Here is a 24,300-nt window from a genome sequence, read left to right as displayed (position 1 = left end):
AGAATCTGATTCTCAGGATTCTGATCTCCAGCATGGTCCTACCTGCTTCTCAGACTATACTGGACAGCTCGAAACTGCCCGCTTCGCAGATCCCGCGCCAAAATGGCACGCAGTTTGGATCAACTTCCACCAGAAATTTTGATGACGATATTGGACGAGATGTATTTATCACAGCTCTCGACTGTGATCCGAGTCAACCGACAGTTTTTCAATCTCGGCATCCCACGCCTCTGGCAAGCGCAGAGAGACATCTATCTTGCCAAAGTGCCGAAGCATCGGCGTAGGGTGTACACTCCCCTGATCCAGGAACTTGACCTGGCCGGATCCCCCAAAGACGTTTACGAGGAGTTCAAAGATCTTGTGTTCCATAATGTAAAAGAGCTCTCGGTCACGCTGGAGGATGATCACGAGACTATCGCCGACTGCCGGTATCTAACGCACTTCATCAATCCTGGTCTTCAACTGCTGGATTTGGAGGGGAGCATTAGTGCCGACTTCTTTCTTGACGTGCAGAACCAATGTCCTAAGCTGAGGACGGTCAGGCTCTGGCGCTGCGGTCCTTGCATCACGCCGACCGATTTGCTTACATTTTTAAGTGGTCTCCCCTATTTAGAGAGCCTGCACATCACCATGGATCATCACAACATGACAGACTCCAAGGTCATTGAATTTCTGGCCACGTCTTCAACACTCGAGCAGTTGAGTCTGGAACAAATTACCCCTGAGTTGTTAGGGGATGCATTGTCAGTTGAATCGCCTTTTCCACAGTTGAAGGAATTGGACATTGAGATCAACCAAGACGCAGTCCCGTCGATGGCTAAGATTTTTGGCTCTGTCATGCAGCTCAGCGTGACACTGAGACCAACAGAGGACTGGGATACACCAGAAACGGAAGTCAGAATACGACCTCTTTCAGAACTGACGGAACTGCGAACCCTAGAGATCTCTTTCAATGGTGACATGACCATTGTACCGGAAGACCTCGTCTCTCTGAGAAGACTCAGCAATCTGATAAGTTTAAGACTACGAGGATTACGCAAGCCTCGCCTGGGAACCGCTGAGTTTGGTGATGATGACTTCCACCGTCTGGTTAGTGGCCTACCGGATCTGGACACACTGTCCCTGGACCCCTTTCCTAGTAAAGTCACATCAGCTTCCCTCGCAGCGTTGGCAAAATGCTGTCCGCGGCTCGAGTCCTGTTTCCTCGGTGGGGGGTTCCATGTACTAGAACTTCAGAATTATAAAGCGCCTTTGTTTCCAACACTTGGGTCGCTTCGAGTTGGATGCTTCCTGGATCTCGATGAGCATGTTGGTGATTCTGTCGAACTGAGTGAAGGGCGCGCATACGAGCATGCCCAGCAGCTCGAAAGACACTTCCCCAAGGCAGACATCCAGGTTTCGCAACTTGGTTGGTTTCCTAACCGGGCGTCGTTCAGTTTTAAGGTGATACGGTCATTAAGACCCAAAAATGAGCGGGATTTTGGACCTGGTTCTTGAACTCCAGACACTTGCATTCTGCGCCCGGATGACTCATTGGTATCTCTTTTATCTGTGACTTTACTAGATTCTTGTTTATAGATGCCGGAGTGCGACGTTTGTTCAAGAGTATCAGAAAGCCTCCATATTTCGACTATTGCCCAGTAATAAATAAAGGAAACAGCAACAGCAACTGTGCATAGATTATATACAAAGCTTTTGCCATACATACTCAAAGTACAGATAATCGACTGAATCCGCCCCGAATCCAAAGAAAGGCATGACCGACATGACAAAAAGGAAATCTTGGTGTCCAATTGCAATTGGCTGGTATCCATCTATCGATAACGACGTCGCTATACAACACAGAAAAACGAAATATATACAGTGAACGGAGGCTGGCCAAAAACGAAGGGGGCCGGCGAAATATTATGACAGGAATTAGTTGTAAATAGCGACCGTGTTCTTTTTGCGTCGAACCGTCAGTTTTACTGACAGAGGCGGTAACTGGAAGCGTCCCCATCCTGCTCACGTTAGCTTCGCATTCGGAAGTGAATACTAGCAAGCCACTTACTGTGGATTTTGGGACGGGTAGCGAAGGGCTTGATTTCGTATTTGAGGAGCATTTCGGCGATGAGGAGTTTGAAGATGTGTGCGAAGAGCCAGCGGCCGGGACATTGTCGGCGGCCGTGGCCAAAGACCAGGTATGTGTCGCTGGTGTTGGTCATGAGGTTCTGCCGTCGTTCCTCTGGCGTGGCGTTTTCCTTGTAGAAGCGGTAGGGGTTGTATTCGTTGGCATTAGGGTAAAGGTCGCTGTCGCGGTGGACGGCGTACTGGGGGATACCGATTTTGGTTCCGTAGGGGAGATAAACGCCATTGGGGAGGATGGCGCCTTCTGGTGCGACGACCTGGGGGATCGCATTAGCGTGTCTCATAGCGTGACGATGAATTCAGAATACCTTTCTTGTAGGCGAGACGGCGTTGACGCCGTTGAAGCGCAGAGACTCTTTAATGGCGCTTTCTAACAAACTGGCCCGTTCCAGGTCAGCGGCAGGCCATGAGCCGTCCGAGGTGGCCGCAATCTGCTCGATTTCCGCTTGCAGCATATCCATGAACCCTTCTTCGGTGGGATAGCTGAGGATGTCGAGAAGGGCGCTCGTGGCGGAGATACCGCTTGTATGTACACCGGGGAAGTTGATCATGAAGATTCGGTAGGCCAGCCACATGGTCTCAAGTTCCACAGGCCACTTGCTGCGCAGGCCAGCTTGGATGAGCAAGTCGAGAAGGCTCCCCTAGACGATGTCAGACACATCAAAAAATGACGTCAGTTCTAAAGGGACGTACGTTTGTCCTGAGTCTTTCTTGCAGGGACACCGAGTTATAGGCCTCTTTCTGCTCTTTGATCTTGGCCTCGATGATAGGCTTCATACGCGCGTGGAACACTCGCTCTTGCCAGCGGTTAACGAGTCCTACAATCGGACCGATAATGCTGTTTGCAGTTAGAAGAAATGCTATCAACACTGAGGCGCTGCACATACGGGTGAAGGAATGAAGGAAAGGCCTTGATGACGTTGGCCCCAAAGACAATGGCATTGGAGCAGTTGGTCATGGCATTGAGTAGACCGCTATCATGGCTCCTGCCTGGCCCGATCGCCAGCACATTGACCATCCGAGCCGCGGCTTTTTCCATAAAAGAGTACAGGGGAACCTCGACCCAGTTGTCCGTGTCCTCGCCCCAGACATCCGAGAGGCAGGAACGTGCCTCCTCGGCGAGGGACTCGGCCACAGCTTTGGATTTCAGGGTGTCGGTCAGGTCCTTGCTGACCAACTTGACGAAGAACTCATATCTCTCAGCGAAAGCAAGGGGCCAGCTGGTGTACTTGAGTTGGAAGAAGTCACTAATGTGAGCTTTGAAGCTATATTCAGATTCCTTGGCGAAGAGAACGGCGTTGGTGTGCTCTTTGGGAAGAATGACTTCATCGCCCTCATTGACACTAGGCATCACAAAGGGTTCCTGATTCTTGGAGTACTGCAGCAACGGAGGTCAGCAGTCGAGCACCACTTCTGTATACATCCGGCGCCATCGCACGGCATGGAAATAGAAAACCCACCTGTTCATATCCCTCTTGGATGAAGCCGATGGGGTTGACGCCGAGGAAGCGCTCAGCAGCGCGGCCCAGGAAGCCCTTCTTACTCAGGACCCATGGGATGTCCTTGGGCACTGGCGAGGTCTCAAAGAGCTTGACAATGAAACACAAGAGCATGCACAGCACACCTGTGGCGGACAAGGTGGAGGCGTTGATGTCGAGCAGCATGGTTGCTGTCACATATCCGGAAAAGGAAATAAACGATAGCTGGGGGTGGAAGATCTGTGAAAAAGAATGTCGATCCCTGTCAAGGATGATCGTCCGCGGTTGGACGTGGGCCGTGGGAGGGCTCAAATACCCCGAGTAAACTTCATCATCATCGTAGAGAGATTGGATAACTGGTAGAATGTGTGGACCTGGGTACAAACAAGAAATGAACGACAGTGGAAGCGAAGTGAAGGAGTGGATGGATGCTATGATGGCTGGGGTGCGAGCAAGAAGAATTCATTGCCAGGAGGAGTAGATATGGTTCCTAGTTAGTGCCGTTAATTGACTCGATATTATTCGGCAACGCTTGGATATGGCCTTAGCCCGGCTGTTGCGGACGAAACGATTCCCAAGAGCCGGGAGAGAATCACGACGGGTAGGCCAATCGGGGCCAGAGTTGCCGTCGTCCAGCTGGGTCCGTGGGTGATTAAATGGGTTCGAGACAGGTCTACGTAACAAGTATTAGATCGAGTTCGGTTCGGAAACAAGCGATGCCATCCTCCAGGAACGCCACGTTACATGGCAGGCGACAACCTTAAGGGTTTTAGGTACAGCTTGAGAGCTGTGCCCGTGGAACCAAACGGCCCATTACTGCGCAGGATCTTTCCTGCAGTGGGTGGATTGTAGGATGTTCAATCGATGCGCGATTGTCGATGCGTTGTCGGAGAATTATTGTCTCTGCGGATTGTCGATGTAGCAAGAACATTCGATAGAGACACCCCGACACTCTGGGGATCGTCTGCATGAACGGGATTAATATCCAGGCGCTGCAGAAAAATGGATGTGCAGAATGGAGAATCGGCATTAAGGGGAAAGATCCCTGTATTGATTACAGGGGGCAGAAAGTTAAGCATGCTGCATTATCAGAAAACGGTTTAGGGCCTCAATTTTTAATATCCACCCGTCCGGTTTCGACCACACTTACAGTTCTGACCTGTTCGATAGTGCCCACTAGTCTGTCCCCTTTGGCCCAATTTTTAGCAACAGGTCGTTTTGATCTCCACTCGGGCTGGTCCTGAAAACCAATCATGTCCTTCTGCAGAGGAGGCGTGGCCAATCAACCGACTGCTGGGATTTCAAGGTTTTGGGCCACGGCCTGAAAAAAGAGAAAGGGATACGATAGGCTAGAAGGAGTTTGAGAAGAATGCCACAATGGCACATACTCCGGAGTAGTTACTGAGAACAGAAGACTCATCCCAAAATAGCTTGTGACTCTATGCGCACTGATAAATGGAGTAGTCTTAGAGAGGTACTTAGACGATCTCAATTAATTCGGTCGTTTTTCAGTCCGTGAGACACTAAAACAAGGCCACGCGAGAGTGGGTTGAGAAAATCTCCGACCTGTCGATGACACTAGGATATTTAGTAGAAGACTGATCAGCCTTAAGAGATGCGATTGTACAACTATCATGTTGATTAGCTGAGCCTCATCTTTGGCACGACCCTGAAGCACAGCATTCGATAGCAGTCGTACAGTGGCACTGGATACTTCTGGTTACACTGGCAAACTGACAGTCCTGGTATTTGACAGACAGGGAGATAATTGTTAACCAAGTCAAATCGATGACTAATCCGAGAACATGATGGACAGTTGGCTCCCCGAACTCGTATCAGTCAAGCCACCGTCCTTGGCTTGAAGTGAGAGAATAACTATCCAACTTCCTCATACGGAGAACTCCGTATGTACAGACGGTGTCAGTACTCAAACAGATGATCTGATTCCACATGCAGCAGAGGTTATGACGCGTCTCCTTCACTTGGCCCTCCAGTAGACAGTCGTTTAGGATCATAGGATGTGAGAAAGGAACATATGAATCCAGACTCGCGCCCTCCTCCCCACTCGCATTATTGAGTTTGGATTTGAAACAGGAGTTTCTGACTGGTCATTGATGCATGTACTGTGCAGGGCACAGCCCCTCATGGCAGGTCTTCGTATGTCTCTAGTACAGTTCTTCTGTTCCTTGGCTATCCATCTGACCCTACAGTGTTCATTCAGTCTGACACATAAAATCAATAGTCTCCTTCACTACTTCTTCTCAATGCTGGCGGCGACATCCCAGAGGTAAAGTCTTGTCTTTCCCTGAAAGAGCATCATAAGCGGAGCTACTCCGTATTCTTGCGAGGGATTCTGAATACTGAAGGCTTGTCGGCCAATCAGCGCCCCTCATTCTAGCCAAGAGCTTTATACTCCGCATTGGGCGTAGTGTATCTTCCTGCATTCACCATATAGCCAATCATATCCGACTTTCTCAGACCTCTTGTCCCAAAAATTCGCACCTAGACTTCAGAGACAGCCAGGTATACACCGCGTCAACCCCCTATATACTGTGCTAGGAAGTTGGTCGTTGCGACCTCCCACCTTGCCAAGTTCACCCTACTAATTGATTAAGTAGTAAGTAAGTAACACTGCCTTTGGTGGGTCCCTTGGCATTATGCGCATACTGCAGCTCCCTCCTATCTTGGTCAACCCACACCCCTTCCATAGTGGGTTTGCCTTATTCCTGTCCCTTTGAGAGATCACCCCTACCAAATCAGATGCCTGGTCGTCGCGGTCCTTGTCCACTCAATCTGATGCCTGCCCCAGGCGCGAAATGGAAGCTATTTCACTTTCAGGAGATGATTTGCATCCTTGCAATCTGATCAACTATTGTTGCATTTTCATGCCACTGCAGGCCCTGGTCCACGCGATGCTTTTGTTGGCCTGTTCTCCCCCAGTAGTTGCCTTTCCACTCTGCAGACTCTTTCGCTCTTGATACTCCACCTCTTCTTCTTAGTTGTAAGGCATGATCATCTTTAAGGTGGCTGCGGTGCCCGTTGAAAAGGCAGGCCGGGCTCATTCAGGCCATTAGCCATTGGCACCCATATTGCCATGCCCGCTCAGAGGCTACTCCGAAAGTCACCGCTCCAATGCTCTCAATGTAGTGAGCTACAGATGGAGGTATGTTGATGTCTTCAGGTCCTATCAACTGTGGTCCTATCATGGCTACTTACCACTCCTGCTGTCTAGTGTTCAAAGACTCGCCCTCAGTGCGACGGATGCAGGCGTCATCGCCTATCCTGTCGTTACGGTGACTCGGCTCCCTCGAAACAACGCCGACCACACTCCGGTGTTCGGGCCTCCAAAGCGACCCCGTCCAAAGCGAAAGCTTCCTCTTCCTCCGACGACTCGTCCTCGTCCTCGTCGTCGTACTCCTCACCTTCCCCTCCCGCCCAACAATATCCTCCTGCTGCCGCCAGCCCCTCCACATCCAATTCCCCCGAGTCCAATATCTCCGAGGTCGATCAGGATGACAAGAGCAAGGTCTTGGAGGCTCAGGCTGGCAAACCGTCCGAGGACCCGAATCCCGAAGATCAGTGCCTATTAGATAACTGGTACAAGTCCACGCAACAATCCCTCGCGCACAGCAAAAGCGGGGACCATCCATGGCAGGCCATTATCCGGCGCGAGACGTCCCAACACCCTGCCTTGAGGCATAGCACGTTGGCTCTGTCCGCCCTAGAACTCGCATCTACCAGTGAGGCTGGTACTCCGCAACGCGAGCGTCACTTGCAGGCGGCCGGGAATCATTACACGCAAGCCACGGAGAAGCTACTGAACGTCCTAGAAACCCCGACAGCGTCCGGGCCCAATGCAGCATTCTCCGCTGCAAGTATTCTGTTTATGTGCGACCTTGCATCCTCTGCGCTGGCCGGAGAGGGCTCCAAGTCGGTACTCCCGTCGCTCGACAGCCAGACACCCACCGCTCAAACGGAGAGTCATGACCCCTCGCCTTCATCCTCTTCTTCCCTGCAGAAGCTCCTCGACCTCTTCGACACCATCAGAGCATTACTCCCCAGCCCCGAGACCCTAAACAAAGTCGAAAACGGCGCGCTCAGAGACCTTTTCACCCAAGGAGATCCGTACCACCAACTGCCCAGCACCTACACCCTCACCATCCTCTCCATGAAGAACCTGAACGCCGTCAGCGCGAAAAAAGACCCAGCGCACGAGACGGCCGTCTACAACGACACCATCGCGAACCTAGACAACTCGCTCGAAATGCTCACCAAAGGCGGCGATCCGACGACGATCGCCCTGCGCTGGATGTTCCGCATTCCCAGCCGGTACCTGGATCTTGTCCGGGAGGAACAACCCCTAGCGCTCATAATCTTCGCCCATTACTGCGCGGTTTTGCACCACCTCCGCGACCGGTGGTGGATGGGTGACTTGGGGGCTCGGTTGTTGAAGGAGATCTGTCGGCTTCTTGGGTCGGAGCGGATGGGCTCGATTTTATGGGCCACGGATATCGTAGGCATCCAAACATAATATTCTGGCATTTGCGGTGGCGCGTCAATTTCTGTCCTACTTCTTAGCGACATGGTTTTGCGACATGACTTATTCGCGTGTCTAGACGAAGATTCATCAGTTACCTGTCGATGATACCCAGTAACAATGACCAGAATGTCATCTTAATCGTCATCTTGTCTTCTTCTTTGGTAAACTGTGCTAGGCAACTAATCGTTTGCGTCGCATACGCAGCCTGTATTCTCTAAGAGGCATATTGCTTTTGTCTGGCCGAAAGGGACAGAAGGACAGCCTTAGAGAGGTAGGATATCCCACAGATATCAATGCTAAGTAGTGTAGAAACTCTGATCCCAGGGCGGGTGGTCTCGCCTTGAAATGAAAATGAGGCCAAGCATAGGTAGGCTTTCTTCATTCAGAAGGGAGTCATAGAGCAGCCATGGTGTGGTCCTACCACAGACATGAATCTATATATATCTTTGTAGTGGTGTGCTGGAGTCCAGCCTGACTTGGTATGGTAAATATATATCACTCTCCGTTTCACTCACGATTACTTCGTCAATGTTCCTTTGAAAATCACATCTCAACGCTTTTATTAATGATGATAGTTTCAGTATAACGTTTTCTGAGTGGCAATTGAATTAATCAAAATCCCCTGGTGTCAATTATATAGCTCCTTATACTCTATCTGTGCTTGATTAGGTGAGGAGAGCAACAGCCTTGGGAGTGAACTACGCTACCTTTGATAATGCTCATGTCTGCTTGTTCTCTATGAGTCTATCATGGGTTAATAATAGCCGGAAAGTCAGGTATGACTGTTGTATCCAAACATTCCCATCCCCTGGCGAAGAAGTCGGAATCAAACTTGGTTAGCGAGAAACTCTTCTGATCAAGGCACCGTATTCCGCAAGGAAGAAATTCCGATCTGTCCCTGTGCGGTAGGTTTGCTCAAGCAGTCTTAAGAGCCATCATCCCTCCGGTGAATATGCCTGTTGTCCTCACAGGTTCCATAGCTCTCCCGGCGAAGACGCAAGCGACGGCGACTTTCAATGTCAGACCTAAAGCTATGAATTAAAAAGACCTTACATTGCCATGGCAAGCGGTGGGCAACATGGGAACATATCAGAGGTTATCGCGGCCAGAGTAGTATAACGCCACCCCATATGGAAAGAGTCCAACCGCAGCTCATAAATTGACAGAATGTACCCTGTAAGGGAAGCCTATGACACTCCTATGAAAGAGAGGGTACTCACGAAACAGATACAAGGACGGCACAAGCCCTAGAGCGCCATTCAACAAGACTTGCAATGATGGACAGTAGTCGATCTTGAAGTCGATTCATGGCGCTTTATTGCTCAGTGTGGAGGTCATTTTGAATCTTTCATGCGGGAGTCCATGGAACATCGGTATTGCTATATCACCCTTATTAGACTCTGCATCGTCGCTGATTTGTTGTTGTCCAGCCATCCTCGAGACTCTTCGTCTCATGGAAGATGTTCTCAACTGTTGCAGACGGGAGGACTGTCTTCAGTAAGATACCCATTGGACTTTTAAATGTAAGCAAATATGGCCCTTTGCTACCAGACAAGATTTCTATGACGAAGAAGCTAAGAACCAACGGCTTAGTCCACGCATGAAATGATGCCGAAGCTTTTCACTAATTAGGCAATCAAGCTAGATGTGAGAAGTTGCTAAGATACAAATGAGAAGTGCGAGCCATTCTTCATCGTGTCTCTCATCATCCCTACCTGAAATTTATTTCTCAAGCCACGGCTCTCCTTATCAGTCACTCAACGTTCCTGCATCGATATTTTCTAGGTGTTGATGCAGTCCTTTGGCGCGTTAAGCTCCCCGTCCCTTCCATCCTTCTAATCTCCTCATTTCTTACCAGGCCTTTCCTTACTGAGGATCATCCCAGTACATGGCAACGGTCTCATGCCTGAGATTGCTCACTCCTCTTAGAGCTTACATCTACATCTAAAGGCCGATAGCATCATCAAGACCCTACTATACATCGATCTTCTTCACCATAGCTGCGCTTGCTACATAAGCTTGCTACAGCAATTCCCAGTCTCTCATCGTTACACTTCTCATTACCCATCTCATTGCTATTCTCCAAGCAGCAGCCCAAGATGAACCTTCTTGATCTGCCCACTGAAGTGGTCGTCATGATCACAAAAGCCCTCGACAAGGCATCAGATATAAACGCCTTCGTCCGAACGTGTCGCACGGCCTACATCCGTCTCAACAATGTCCTCTACAAGTTCGATGTTAAGAGAAGAGGTGGAAAAGCCTTGGCATGGGCTGCGCAGAAGAACAACCAACAGACCACCAAGAACTCACTCAAGGCGGGCATTAAATCACTGAATAAATGGTTTCAATGGCCTCTTACCATTGTGTTACGCTCAGGCTACACAGACATGGTGCGATTGTTATTGGACGAAGGCGTTGATCCGGATGCCATACTTTATGAAGGCTCTCGAATTGCAACGACTGCTTTATACATAGCAGCTAGTTATGGCCATGATGCTATTGTCGAGCTCCTGATCGGAAAGGGCGCAAATGTCAATCTCGAGAACTTTCCTAGGCAGCCGTTGGTGATCGCTGTGACCAATAATAGGAAAGCTGTGGTCAGGCTTTTACTCGAGAAAGGCGCAAATCCTAACGCCCGGCGACATGATAATATGACGGCACTTTGCATTGCAGTGATGAAGGGATTCACGGAGATTATCAAGATGCTACTGAACAAGGGTGCGCTTACAGAACTAGGTGGTCCCTGGACCGGTACTCCGCTTCAAGCAGCAGTAAGGAAAAACCACTTCAAGATTACCGAGATCTTACTAGAAAAAGGAGCAGATGTGGAACTAGGGGACAGTCGTGATCCCACTCCGCTGTTAATGGCCGTGGAATTAGGCTATGAGCGATTGCTGGGTCTGCTTTTGAAACATGGAGCCAACCCGAACGCTCAGAATTCCTTCCTTCTGCATGTTGCCATATTCGACAACAAGATAGCCATGGTCCGGCTGCTTCTCGCCCACGGTGCCGACGTCAACCGCAAAAATTCAGAGGGCCAAACCCCTTTGCTCTATGCTATGCTCCAGAGGAAAGACGAGATCGTCGACTTTCTGTTGCTCTATGATGTTGACCCAGATGCCGAATGTCACTACGGCTTGAGACCCTTGTGGGAAGCTTATCGACAGAACAGGGGAGATTGGGCAAAGATTTTATGGCGAAAGTATAAGAAACGCGAGTCGTCGCGCTCATAGTCCACATTTGACTTTCTCCTGCTATCGAGACTGATTGTTCCATGGATAAGAACGGCGAGGTAGACGGACGGTCCTCTGTGGACTGGAACAAGGATTTCAACCATCATATTTGCAGTTTTTCTTTGAACTTCCTTGGGACATCCGTTCATGATATGCTTGTTGTTTGTCTGGGAGAAAGGGAAATTAGTGGATCCTCTCCAGGGGTCAGAACTCGCTGGTGCAGTTGGAAAGGAATTCAGCGATTTCATTGCTAATCTGCTACCGGTTTGTTTGTAGTTAAAGCACGCTGGCTATTAGCTGAATCGGATGGGCTTCCAAGTGAATAAGGTTCTTCCAAATTTGAGGTAGTTGGTTCTTTATCGATAGTATGTGGTCCCGTAGGCTGAAAAACGGGCCTTGGGCCTGTGAACAATGCGGGGGTATAACGGCATTTCCGCTGCATTTGACGAATTGCTTCCTGACCGAATGAGATTCTTAGCTTGACAATTGTACATAGCAGTCCAGCATGGCACCATCCTCTGCTGAAAAGCACGCCATACCGAAGGTTTGTCCGCAATCGAACAGCAAGCCTGAGAGATAAATACGCCCATGTCCCTTTCCCGCCAGCTAGCCATGGAATCAAAGTTCAAGAGCGTCCAAAAAGAAATAATCTGATTGAACTCCCAAGAATGGCACAAACAACCGTCCCAGCCACACACCCCGCAGTGTACGACGTCTACAAGGAGAAATGGGCTGCTCTCCCCGACTCCGCAGACGCATGGCTTGCACGAGCGCGTGAAGTGGCTGAAGTTCTCGCCCAGGATGCAGCCCAGAGAGATCAGGACAACAAGTCTCCTCGCGCCGAGGTTGCCTTACTGAAGCATTCCGGTCTGTTGAAGCTTCTCGGGCCGAAGAAGTATGGCGGCGGAGAACAGCCGTGGCATGTGGGCTACAAGGCGATCCGGGAAGTGGCCAAGGGGGACGGGTGCGTATCAATAGTCAACATGCGAAAACTGGCTAAGTGTATTTCAGGTCCATTGGCATGCTTCTTGGATATCATCTCCTCTGGTCGACGACCGCCAATGTGGTCGGGACGGCCGAACAAGCCGACCGTCTGCAGGAGCTGATCATCACCAACAACTTTTTCGTCGGAGGAGCGGTTAACCCTCGGGATAATGACTTGAAGATAACTGCAGAAGGTGACTCGATCGTCTTCAACGGATTCAAGCACTTCAATACAGGAGGAGTGGTTTCTGACCTTACGGTCCTTGAAGGCGTGCTGGACGGAACCCAGGACCATATATTTGCCATTGTGGAAACTAATCAACCAGGAATTCAATTCTCGCACAACTGGAAGAATATTGGTCTGCGATTGACAGAATCTGGGAGTGTTAAGATCGAAAATGTGCGTGCATCTTGGACAGATGCATTGGGATGGGACACAGCAAGCAAAAGACCACTCGCAGAGGTTCTCACCATTCCCTTTGCCTCTTTATTCCTGCCTACGTAAGTGCTACGGACTGCTTCTGCACGGCCTGTACTGACCATATTAGGATTCAACTAGTCTTCAGCAACTTCTACCTCGGCATCGCAATCGGCGCCCTCGAGTTCGCCGCCAAGTACACTACCACGTCCACACGCCCTTGGCCCTACGGCGGGGACAACAAGGAGGCAGCCACAGATGAGTTCTACATCCTCGAACGATACGGGAACTTCTTTGCGCACCTGCGTGCTGCAGAAGCACTGGCCGACAGAGCAGGTGATCAACTTTCTGCGCTGTACGACCGTCATTCAGGCGATCGGTCCAAGGTGACAGCCGAGGAACGAGGCGAGGTGGCTGAATGGATCGCAAGTGTGAAGGTGGTCACTACGGATGTCGGACTTCGAGTCACATCCGGCATATTCGAGGTGACTGGCGCGCGAGCGACGTCGCTGAAGGTGGGGCTGGACAGGTTCTGGAGGGATCTCAGGACGCACACCTTGCATGACCCGGTGGCGTACAAGAATCGGGAGCTAGGCAGATATGTGCTACTGCATGAGTACCCGGAGCCTACATGGTATACTTAGCTCGGGCTCTGATTCAAGCAATAATAGCTGGCTGGATATAGATCTATGCTATTCTGAATGTCTCAACCCTGGACGCACCCGATGAGGATCGGACCATTTCGGCCTGCTTTCCCTGCAAGATCCAATCATGATGAAGATATGTATCACCGATGAGTAACCACTCTCTTCCCCGTGGTCGTAAGATAAAAGGCAGACTCCCCCCGAATAGAACGACTACTTGGTCCCCTGGCTGCATCATTTGCGGACCAAGTCCGACAAGACCTGATCTCGTTCGATACATCCGCCTCTTCCGCGAATAGAGCCAAATCGAATGGGTATATGCATTCTCATCGCCAGGGAGATCCGCTGATTGTTCCTCTGCTACTAGATCGGGGTAGGATAACCCCTGTGCGGGGGGATGTGCCTGCAGCCACGCCAAACTGTTGCTCTTTACCTGCCGCGTCAAGGCGGCCCAAGCGTCGAGTCTTGAGTTCTCCCAGGAGGCTGGCTGGTTGATGAACATGCCAATCACCCCCAACATGGCAGCACCGATCGTTTGCAAGAAAGCAACATCTAGAGCCTCGCTTGTCCCGGTGTACTGGAAGCCTGGACGCGGAAACAACGGAAAGTTGAAGAGCTGAGACCATATGGCTTCTATTGGCGGCTTTTCCGTGTACTTGTACTGAATAAGGTCGCTCACGGCGTCAACCAGATCAACACGATAACCGTCCAGTTGGAGCACATCTGGCTCGACTGATCTGCCATCGAGGGGAGAATCGTGAAGCTCCGCGAAATACCGATAGTGGCCATGCATTGGAATGCCAGCAAGATACAGACCAGGTGCTAACAGTGACACTGAGCGTTCCTCATGCAGCTTAGGAACCCAGGATGGCCAATAGTCCTGTAGCGGATATGTAGTATGCTGTACGAGAGATAAAATGTCCAGCTTTCGTGGCTGCTGGCGCACGCTGAACCTCGTAAAGTCTCGGTACACTTCCCGGACAGGCCTGGAATAGTTTGGTCTCAAGGCAGCAGGCCTGAGGAAGTTGATATTCGGTCCGAGCGAGTTCACCTTCTCAGAGAGCCATATGGCCCCGCGCTGAAGGAGCGACAAGGCCCGTGAGTTACGTGCACCCTCGACTTGGGTCAGTGCCAGAACGGGCTGCAATCCTTCGTCCGAGATCCCCAGGAGAGCAAAGATCCGATCGCGGGGATCGGTGCACTTGAAGTTGCGGATGCCTGCAAGTAAAGTGAACATGCGGCTGATAGATCCCTCCACGTATTGCTGTTTACTCGACACCAGTACTTCCCGTCTGGCGGACACAAAGGTACTCCAGAAAGACACCGTACCATCCGGATAATCCAGGCCCTGAGCATCCATAATAGCCCCGCGGAAGTTACAGACATAGGTCATCAGCGAGATCAAATCAAAGAAACCCATCTCGTACTGCCCGCATTTCGCAATGCAGCGTTGCGAGGCGACAGCCTCCTGTATACACCACACGCGCTCAAAGTACTGCCCTGCGAAAAGGCGAGCCAGTGCATCCGTCGCCCGTGGCTCTGCAGTGAGCGACTCCAACAGGATGCTGTTGGCCTCAGTCTTCATCGAGTAGAGTGTTCTCCCGTCGGACGCACTTGCCGCGTTTTGATTCATATCCTTCTGCAACTCGGACAGTCTTCTCGCGAAATCGAAGGCTTCTTTTGTTTCGGGCATGCCAGGACCAAGCCATGCGATGACTGCAACTGCATGCTTATACACAAGCCTCATGTAGCCGACCTGACGCTCACGCTCCCTCAGATCATCCTGGTTAATGCATACCGCATCGACCCAGAGTCTGCGACGAGCATGAGGGAGACGTAGATGGCGAAGCGCGATGTCGAGGTTCAGGGTTATGCCGAGTAGGCCATCACCACAGTAGAGGGGCACAGGCGCCCGTTCGCTGCCCCATACATACGACAAGGCTTCAGGAGGCGATGGACAGTGCTCAATATCAACAATGTCGAGGGTACAGTATAGTGGATCCTGGTCTGTGCCAGGATAGAGCGTCAAAACGCGCGTGAATGCGGGACTCTGGCCGTTTTCACCAATTGGTGGTAGGGGTATGTATTGGTACCGGACCATTGCAGTCAAAATAAGAATGTCCTCAAGAGGGCCAAAGGAAGGATTCAAAGTTTTGTTCGCAAGAATGTGGGGTTGAGGCTGTGGAGGCCAAGATTATCGATCGGCTGATGGAATACGAGAACGGGCAGAGATCTTTTACGCCCGGCTACCATGACGATTACTCTATTGGTCGAAAGGGATAGTTAACAGGGTGTAGCAAAGCTGGGCTGCATTTGGTCAATGGCTAGCAGCGAGGTACATTTTTCAGACTCGATATACAATACTTGCTTCCCTGGATGCAATATGACCGAATATGTTGATGATCGTAGTAGAGGGCAGTTGATATGAGAGACTATATTTGACGGCTTGACGAATAGGAACCATGTCAAAATAGCATCAGTATATTAGTTGTCTCTGTCTCTGTTAACATTAAAGCCAGCTAATCTCTTTTCAAGGCACTGTTTACTACAAAGGCACATTACAACACAACGCCTACCTCCTGATTTGTCTTATATGGATAATCCCACTCACTAGTCGCTGACTACATGTCTCTCCCCAACAAGCGCCTTGGTTAGCTTCTGTTAGCCACCTTGGCCTATCTTCTCCACGAATAAGGGTCAAATGCCTTCTAAACGAGTCATGCCAAGGTCTCTAGGATGTGTCAAACAAGGCTGATTTCCTAAGTTCCCCTGAAGGCTGAATCTGTCCCACAACGAGACGGACAAGGCTAATCTTCCTCCATGATCTTCGCTCCCATTTCCCTCACTTTCCTCCTTACAAACATGCGAGAGGGCGGTCATCGTCACCATGGAAGTTAATAGCGCCGTTGCTCTTCGGCGACTCTCTCTGAGCACAGTATCTAGCCCCAGCCACCAAGCACCCGAGTATTCCGAGAATGAGCTCTCCCGGGACTCTGCCACATCTCTCGACGGGGAGCCGCCAGCATATTCGCGTGCACCTCCAGCAACCCAGATTCCTGGACGAGGATACAGCGCAACGATTCATCGCTCGCCAACTGTCTTGATACCCACGCTTCTGTATGCAGCGCTGGCAATCTATGCGTGGGCTGCGATTGTCTACCTTTCCTTTCGTCCCATGAGCGCCAAGTCGTGGGGGGCACTTCTAGAAAAAAATTATTACTATCCAAAATCATTGGAGTACGTGCCGAATGAACGAATTTATCGCTCTGCCCTGGTGATCAGGACCCTTATCACCGTCGTCACTCTACCATGGCTTTCAGCCGTATGCGCGAGTGCAGCCGTCATCTATGTGCAGAATCAAAAGACGGCCAACAGCCTGCGAATGCGCCAGGTCACGAACCTGGCGGACCGTCGATGGTTGGATATCACCCTGTTCAAGGCCCTTGTCTCTGGAGGATGGAAGAAGCATAGCAGTACATTCTTGGTTCTTGCCATCGTCCTTCATCTGATTGCCGGCTTGACATATCCCATCCAGTCAATCTTCCTCGAAACAAAGACTATCCGTGTCCCCGAGTCCATGGACAGGGTGGCTACCATAGCCGATCTTCCCTTTCTTAGATACAGTGACACAGCTGCCTCGCGCGTAGGCAATGACGTCTTGACGGCTCGCAGAGCTCTCAGTGATGCGAGCTTCATCACCGTCCAGCCGTTTTTGTGGCAAAACACGTCTGGGATTCAATTACCTACCCTGAATTACATTCTATCCTTGAACGACTCGTTCTACGCTCAGCTTCCGTCTGGATTCAGCACGGGCGTACTGCGACAGTTTGCGCCTCGCGTGAACTCCACTGCCACGTACGAGAGTATCACTGCCAGCGAATTTCCGTCGAACTGCGACAGTGTCCCTGGGTCTTTTTACTCCAAGTATTATTCCAAGTACGCAGTATACGCACGGCCTGAGAGCTGGGGGGTCACGGCCTGCATGCCTGCGAACGTGACTAAATCACCATGGCAGAAGACGCGAGATCGTCAGGACTTTTCTGAAACCCTCTATTTGAATTTCACCAGCACACAGGGATACTCCCGCGACACGCCGATCGGCGGCAAGCTGTACCGAATCACAGTCAACACCACCGCCGGATACTTCGAGTTGCCAAACTACATCAATCAAGGCCAGCCCGGCCCACTACTGGAGAAAGATCCCGTTAGCCTCTGCGGTGCAGACTGTCACTACCAGACCTATGACACTCATATGAGCACCGACCGGATCCGTCGCGACAACATTACCACCAGCGACACCCTCGACGCAGCGTCCTGGGACCCCATCTCAACAGTCAACAAAGGCCCTCTTCTCACGACGGCACTCGCAATGTTTGGTCCAGGTTCTTTTCCAGATACATTCGCTGCAAAACTCACGGCTATCAATGCCAGCTTCACCACAGCGAACTTCGCAGGCGATATCTGTCTCGACGTCCCTCCACTTCTCAACCTGATCCTGCCTGAGTCCTACGGCCCCTTTCCCCGACAAAACTGCCTAAATGCTCCCGTGGGGTTTCGCTACGAGGGCAGCAATGCCGACAGCCTCATCCGGCTATGGCTTGGCTACTTCCTCAAAGGTGAGGACCGATTTCCGATGGTCTTTACAGCAGCAGCCTTCCTATCCAACAAGCAAATGCTCGAGTCCGCACCTGGCCAGTGGTGGATACACCAGGATCTCGGAGCCGAGATGGACATTCCCACCATCTCTCTCGCAGGGATAATTGTCGGCTCGGTAATGATGGCCCTATACATCATCCCGTTGGTGGGACTCTCATTGTACGCGGATTGTTATCCACGGTGGACGGAACGGTTAGACTCTTTCACGATGCTGCGCTTCGGGGCCGCGATTGGCGATAAACTGCTCCCTTTGCGGGTGGCCCGGACACCGGATCAGATTCCGGTATTGGATGAAATCTCAGGTGTTGTGAGGGATGTGTCTATTCCGGATGGCGATGAGGTCCTTCCGATGGGCACTTTGGGGCTCGGGGATGGGCGGCCGTTGCAGAGACATCGTCGGTATGAAGCTTTTAAGGCGAGTGACGAGCGTTTGACGCCGGCCGAGCGCAGGACGATGCAATCGAGAATTAATGATGATCCGATAGAAGGGTAGTCATTGCGGAGGAAGTGCTTTTATCTGGGAATATAACTGTACGTATAGATACTTGTGTGGGATATGTCCAACAGGCTGGCGTAGTTGCGTTTAAGCTTTACACGCTTGTTAGTCAATGGACGGTCTATAATCAACTAATGAGACCGATCTCATAAAAGGGGAAATTAATATAGAAGACCCGCCGCCAAGTAGTCAGTTGGCCAAATACTCCTCCAACTACTGAGACAGCGATGGTACCTAGGCCCAATGGCAGTTATGCAGTCTTTTGGAGCTCGAATCCGATATAAAATGTAGATTAGCATGCATTTATTGAACAGGGCATCCCGTGGTACCCATACGGTGCCGAACATCATTAGACTCTTCCTTAAATGGGGCTCTTCTCCTTACTAAACTCCTAATCATGGAGAAAGATGGTTAAATGTCATGCTGACAATGGTTGGGAGGCAGTGCATATTTCTGCTCACCTTTCTTACTGAGATCTTATGGTCCAAAATATGGTTGATCAATTGTTCACACTACTCTATTTGAACACATCGTTCACTAGGGTTGTCCTTGCACCAAATATCCAGACTAAACCATTCTCTTTAGGTTCGGCCCTTGCAATGAATGGCTAGGACAACTCTTTATTGTAATACCACGCAGGGGCAGCAGTATCTCCACGAATACTAGGATATATGATATCATATAGTATGGACATGGAGGGAATGCTGGGCCCTGTGACCCTTTTGCTTCCTAAAACAGTTGACAGAATTGCCCTCTTCGACTCTTCAGCACGACTGATTGACGAAAGACAAGGAATGGATGATCAACCGCTATGGAATTCGTGATTACAGACGACTTCGGACCCCTCGGCGCTACCGCTTCGGGCAATCAAATGCTAGGACCGACCATTGCAGGACAAGCTAAGGGCTAAGCTGCATCAAGATCAGCCTTTCTCCGACATCGCCGCCCTAAGAAGAGGAGCCTTTCTGTTGCTTATATATAGAATGATACGAGACCGCACAGGTTTAATGTCAAAAGTTACATGTGTGCCGGTTTTTTATTGTTGATCATGGACTTCAAGTTCGCACTCCTCATAACTGTCCTTTCAGCACCATTATCTGTCTTCTTGTACAGACAGATCCGTGCGTCCCTCGAGGACATCCAACACACGCCAGAAGAACGTACCTTTACTCCTGCGAGAACTGGACCGGCGGTGCCAGGAGGACAAACATTCCCTAAAGCAGTGTACCCCATCGATGCCTTCCCGGGAGGCCGGCAGTTTAAAACTGTGTATGGAACAATCCATGTGTTCGAATGGGGCCCTGAGGATGGTGAAAAAGTCTTGCTGGTGCACGGCCTGGGTACACCCTGTATAGCGTTGGGTGATATGGCTAAAGAGTTGGTTCGCAAAGGCTACAGGGTTATGATGTTTGGTAAGTTGTATCTGTTCTTGACCCTTTGACTGTGACTGATATCCACTTGTAGATCTGTTTGGTCGGGGCTACTCCGATGCGCCGAATGACCTCGTCTTTGATGCGAGACTCTACACCACCCAAATCCTGCTGGTTCTCTCTTCCTCCCCGCTATCCTGGACTGGCACTTCTGCCTTTCACATCATTGGCTTTTCCCTCGGTGGCTCGATCGCCGTGGCTTTCGCCGCCTACCATGCGACTATGCTCTGCTCCGTAACTCTGGTTTGTCCTGGAGGCCTCATCCGCACGTCGCACATGAAGCCATTAGACAAAGTTCTATACTCCTCTGCTAGGATTATACCCGAGTGGCTACGCCTCAGACTTTTTCGGGAGAGTTTAGAGCCCAGGAACGGCGCAGCATGTGCTGATGTTCCTGGGGAAAAGGAGGACGAGGACGATTTGGCTTTTGATGATGTGCCTATTGCACAGGATCGACCCCAAGTTACCGTCGGAGATGTGATCCGGTGGCAGCTAGGAGCCAATGCTGGCTTTGTGCGGTCCTACCTGAGTACACTCCGCAGTGCTCTAGTCTATAGACGACATGACCGGACGTGGAGAGTCCTGGCCGACGAGCTTGCCAGAAGACGGGTGACAGATGCTCTACCGGGCTTACCAGGTGGAAAGGTTTGCCTTATAGTGGCGGAGAAGGACGTCATTGTTGTGGGAGATGAATGTGCGTCGGACGCGGCGGAGATACTTGGGACAGAAGCCGTCGAGACCCACGTCTTGAGTGGAGGGCATGAGATTGCCCTCTCGAGAGCAAGAGAGCTGATTTCAATAGCCGTTGGGTTCTGGAATAGACCATGACGGAGTATGATGATAGATATAGAACAAGACTTTCACAGACAGGTTAGTCGTAACATCAATTTCGTGTGTCTATCCAATATCGAAGTAATTCATATCACTGTAGACTCAAATGCTTCGCTGCCTCCTCGACTATCTTGGTTCGATCTGCATCTCGAGCCTCAAGCTTGCAACCAAACTTCAAAGGTCTCGGAGCTGGCACTGGTTCATACTGTAATTTCTCCCGTAGTTCCTTACCGTTCTTATCAATCGGCCATTTGATATTCAGCGTCCACCCCAGCTTTGCAAACATTATGACCAGGGTCCTCTCTGCAAAGTCCACGCCTGGGCATGCTCGCCTACCATATCCAAATGCTGGAAAGCCTTGACAATTAGGATACGTGGTCAGGGGTTCCTTGTAGGTAGGGTAACCAGGCTCAAGCCAGCGGGCAGGATTGAAAAGTTTGCCGTCTGGATAGATATCTTTGTCCATAAGGATAGACCTGATAGGGTTAATAACTGTTATCTCAGGCATTCAATAACTTACGCGAATATCGCATTGAATACAGTGCCCTTCTCAAAAAAGTAGCCCTCATAAATATCGTCCGTTTGCAGGCAATGGCCAATACCCATTTCTGCGACTATACTTCTGTATCTGACGGTCTCTTTCACGATAGCTCTCACAGTGGGCAGGTTCGGAATGTCCGTATAGCTCGGCATTCGATCCTTGCCCACGACCTTGTCGACCTCGTCTTGGAGCTTCTTCTGCCACTCGGGAAACTCCATCATGAGGAATATGAAGGTTAGTAGATTGTTGTGGGGAGATCGAGTTCCACCGTCGATCATGGCCTGAAAAGTGTGAACGGACTCTTCTTCAGTGACGCTATACTGGTCTCGGTTTAGAAGAAAGTGTTTATAGATGCACTCTGTCGCTGAGCCATCCTTGACGAGCTTCTCAATCTTGCGTCTGAAAGCCCACATCTCGCCCACATACTCCTTCCGGAGCCTTTCCATAGTTCTCAAGCTTGGTAGAAGCCACATAGGCAGCTTCCTGAGCAACGGGAACACATTGCTCGGGAAGCAGTCAGGACGGAACGAGTTCATGAGTTCCGCCGTGAACGTTTCATTATGGTGGATAAAAGGGTCGGATGGACTGCGAACTGAGAAGCCGAGCAACGAGCTCGTCAAGACCGAGTAGGAGTAACGCAAGAACTCTCCATGAAACGAGTCCGGTGACTGCAGCAATGCGTTTACCGTGAATGTTGCTTCATCGTCCATAAGACTCTGGTACTTGTTGATGGAGGTGATGTTGATAGCGCTCTGTATCATGCTTCTCTGGCGACGCCATCCATCTGTAACTGTCAGTACTTACTCATTATCCAGTCCTGCTGTCGTCGTGACTGGGGCAAGCTGCTCACCGTCTTTCGGCCTGAAACCAGGATTCTGTTTCATCGAAATGTATTCCACGGCATGGGGGGCTCCCCGATCGGAATACTTGACTCCCCGCCTGACAAACAGCTCTCTTGCGTCCTTTTCTTCGGTAAGAATTACTTGCTTGTCACCCATGGCGCTGAACTGAGTGATGGAGCCATATTGCTCTGCCCACTTCTTAAAGATGCCGATAATCCCATTAATGTCAACGGCAGCCAGGGCTGGCGCGCTTCCGAGAAATGGCCATCCTTTTGTCTCATTAGCGAGTGATTGAACCTGGATTGACTTGATCTGTACCTTTTGGCCCGGGTGGTACCTTGGCGCCCTGTCTACGTTGACGGTCTGACCAGATCCCAGCAACATACTGCAAAATGAAGGCCACCAAGGCTAACCACGCCAAGTGGTACAAGGAAATCATCATCACGTTTGTTTGTTACTGTAATGACTTGATAAGATGCCACAAGTCGCTCTTCGTGCTTTGATCGTCGAACGGACAAGGTTTACGAGATGCTGGATAACCAGGCTGGTCATCGCCATGCCTCGCACATCAACATGCAATGGGTAACTGAATGCAACGAATTCCCTTGGCATGCCCCACACGAGCACAAAGCAATCCTCCATATCCCGCTGCACTCGTGGATCCCTAGCCTCCGGAAATGCCTATTCGGCGTAAGAATCCGATTCGGCACGTTATCCATATACGGCAATGACGCCGTTCGGCCAGGCGATACAGATATGCACCCTGTTCGCATTTCGGTACAGAATAACGTAACAGGCCTAAATGTGCCACTGGGAAGAAGGAAAAAAAAGTAGAAACAATTCAACAGAAGTTGCTAGTTCATGTACAGGATCGGCCCTATCGAGATTAAAGTGTAGTTTAACTAGTCTTGTCCGCCTTGCATCATCTTGTATTGATCATTACACAACAAAGCAGTATCACAAGAGATAAGATCAAAATGGATAATTTTATGGAAATGACCAAGAACCTCGGGCACCAGCCCGAGCTGCTACGCCTGAGAGCGCTAGATGCCACTTACGAGGATGCCTTGGAGGGCAAACTGGTGGTGGCCCCCCTTGATATGAACGAGCCGGGCAAGAAGATCCTAGACTCTGGTACCGCTGATGGTAAGCTATGAACCCTAAAAGCTCTCCAATGGCGTTAACACTGTTGAAAAGGCACCTGGCTTCGCAATGTACGGAGCAAGCAATCCGCCCAGCATGACTACTATGGTAGCGACGTTGAAGGCGAGCTATTCCCAGAGCAGCCAGATGGCATTACCTATTTCGCCCATTCCTTCAAGGACCCATGGCCGCAGCAGTACTTGGGCTTTTTCGACCTGGTCCACATCCGAGGCAGTCTGGCGGGCTCTGCTCCTGAGGGACCGGCCCCTGTGATTAAGAACCTCACTACTCTGTTGAAGCCTGGCGGTTGGGTTCAGCTCATGGAAATGAATGCCTTCAGTCCTCCACCTAATGGCCCTGCGATGACGGACTTTGCCAAAATGGCCTCAGAGATGTTTACTGGCATCGGTGTCGGTGACTTTGCCAACAACAATAAGTCCATGCTGGAAGAAGCCGGCTTGAAGAATGTACAGGAGAAGCGCGTTATCGTCAAGCTGGGCAAGAAGGCAAAGCCAGAGTTGCACCAGCATAGTATTCATGGGGTCACTGGACCCATTGTGCCGTTGACTAGCGTGGCCAGGACCGTGCCATCTTCGTTTACCAGCGAGCAGTTTGACACGCTTCCGGGGCGGGTTAAGGAAGAGCTGGAGACCGAAGGGGGTCAAGTTGAGATGATTATTGCCTATGGCCAGAAGGCTTGAGACTTGCCAGTATTATCTCTCAGATAGTGTCCTTGTCCAATGAAAAGAATGAATATGAAACACTCTGAGCCATTATGTGATAGCAATCTATTATATGACATGCCCGTCCTTTAATATCAAGTTTAGTGCCCTTGTGCAAAGATTTACGTCTCGTGTATGAGGGGTTATGGACAGGAGTTGGACGTTCAAAGATGTTGAGGATCAAAGATATTGGGACTAGATTCTATAACTATAAA

General features: G+C 50.5%; 10 protein-coding genes across 10 annotated transcripts; 7 read left to right on the top strand and 3 right to left on the bottom strand.

Moving 5' to 3' along the window:
- Positions 1-102: 102 nt before the first annotated feature.
- On the top strand, positions 103-1,497 carry Aud_008748 (uncharacterized protein; the record flags this gene model as incomplete). The annotated part of the gene is made up of 1 exon (XM_043293613.1): positions 103-1,497. One exon carries the CDS (start codon positions 103-105, stop codon positions 1,495-1,497), a length of 1,395 nt encoding a protein of 464 aa, XP_043149548.1.
- Positions 1,498-1,917: 420 nt separating this feature from the next.
- Aud_008747 (cytochrome P450) lies at positions 1,918-3,791 on the bottom strand (the record flags this gene model as incomplete). Its single annotated transcript, XM_043293612.1, has 6 exons — positions 1,918-2,000; positions 2,051-2,384; positions 2,436-2,768; positions 2,821-2,965; positions 3,015-3,505; positions 3,588-3,791. The coding sequence occupies 6 exons, from the start codon at positions 3,789-3,791 to the stop codon at positions 1,918-1,920; spliced, it is 1,590 nt and encodes a 529-aa protein (XP_043149547.1).
- Positions 3,792-6,699: 2,908 nt separating this feature from the next.
- On the top strand, positions 6,700-8,136 carry Aud_008746 (uncharacterized protein; the record flags this gene model as incomplete). Its single annotated transcript, XM_043293611.1, has 2 exons — positions 6,700-6,768; positions 6,838-8,136. The coding sequence occupies 2 exons, from the start codon at positions 6,700-6,702 to the stop codon at positions 8,134-8,136; spliced, it is 1,368 nt and encodes a 455-aa protein (XP_043149546.1).
- Positions 8,137-10,244: 2,108 nt separating this feature from the next.
- On the top strand, positions 10,245-11,378 carry Aud_008745 (ankyrin repeat domain-containing protein; the record flags this gene model as incomplete). Its single annotated transcript, XM_043293610.1, has 1 exon — positions 10,245-11,378. The coding sequence occupies one exon, from the start codon at positions 10,245-10,247 to the stop codon at positions 11,376-11,378; it is 1,134 nt and encodes a 377-aa protein (XP_043149545.1).
- Positions 11,379-12,046: 668 nt separating this feature from the next.
- Aud_008744 (thermophilic desulfurizing enzyme family protein) lies at positions 12,047-13,424 on the top strand (the record flags this gene model as incomplete). The annotated part of the gene is made up of 3 exons (XM_043293609.1): positions 12,047-12,342; positions 12,390-12,863; positions 12,911-13,424. 3 exons carry the CDS (start codon positions 12,047-12,049, stop codon positions 13,422-13,424), a joined length of 1,284 nt encoding a protein of 427 aa, XP_043149544.1.
- A 43-nt stretch (positions 13,425-13,467) lies between these two features.
- Positions 13,468-15,525, bottom strand: Aud_008743 (HET domain-containing protein; the record flags this gene model as incomplete). The annotated part of the gene is made up of 1 exon (XM_043293608.1): positions 13,468-15,525. The coding sequence occupies one exon, from the start codon at positions 15,523-15,525 to the stop codon at positions 13,468-13,470; it is 2,058 nt and encodes a 685-aa protein (XP_043149543.1).
- A 786-nt stretch (positions 15,526-16,311) lies between these two features.
- On the top strand, positions 16,312-18,573 carry Aud_008742 (uncharacterized protein; the record flags this gene model as incomplete). Its single annotated transcript, XM_043293607.1, has 1 exon — positions 16,312-18,573. One exon carries the CDS (start codon positions 16,312-16,314, stop codon positions 18,571-18,573), a length of 2,262 nt encoding a protein of 753 aa, XP_043149542.1.
- A 1,051-nt stretch (positions 18,574-19,624) lies between these two features.
- Aud_008741 (alpha/beta hydrolase) lies at positions 19,625-20,834 on the top strand (the record flags this gene model as incomplete). The annotated part of the gene is made up of 2 exons (XM_043293606.1): positions 19,625-19,988; positions 20,041-20,834. 2 exons carry the CDS (start codon positions 19,625-19,627, stop codon positions 20,832-20,834), a joined length of 1,158 nt encoding a protein of 385 aa, XP_043149541.1.
- Positions 20,835-20,928: 94 nt separating this feature from the next.
- Positions 20,929-22,604, bottom strand: psoD (cytochrome P450 monooxygenase psoD; the record flags this gene model as incomplete). The annotated part of the gene is made up of 3 exons (XM_043293605.1): positions 20,929-21,313; positions 21,358-22,162; positions 22,229-22,604. 3 exons carry the CDS (start codon positions 22,602-22,604, stop codon positions 20,929-20,931), a joined length of 1,566 nt encoding a protein of 521 aa, XP_043149540.1.
- A 593-nt stretch (positions 22,605-23,197) lies between these two features.
- psoC (methyltransferase psoC) lies at positions 23,198-24,064 on the top strand (the record flags this gene model as incomplete). Its single annotated transcript, XM_043293604.1, has 2 exons — positions 23,198-23,366; positions 23,418-24,064. The coding sequence occupies 2 exons, from the start codon at positions 23,198-23,200 to the stop codon at positions 24,062-24,064; spliced, it is 816 nt and encodes a 271-aa protein (XP_043149539.1).
- Positions 24,065-24,300: the final 236 nt, after the last annotated feature.

This window comes from Aspergillus udagawae (assembly GCF_001078395.1).
Source record: "Aspergillus udagawae IFM 46973 DNA, scaffold_7, whole genome shotgun sequence".
Classification (NCBI taxonomy): domain Eukaryota; kingdom Fungi; phylum Ascomycota; class Eurotiomycetes; order Eurotiales; family Aspergillaceae; genus Aspergillus; species Aspergillus udagawae.
This window is presented reverse-complemented; position numbering and strand designations above follow the sequence as displayed.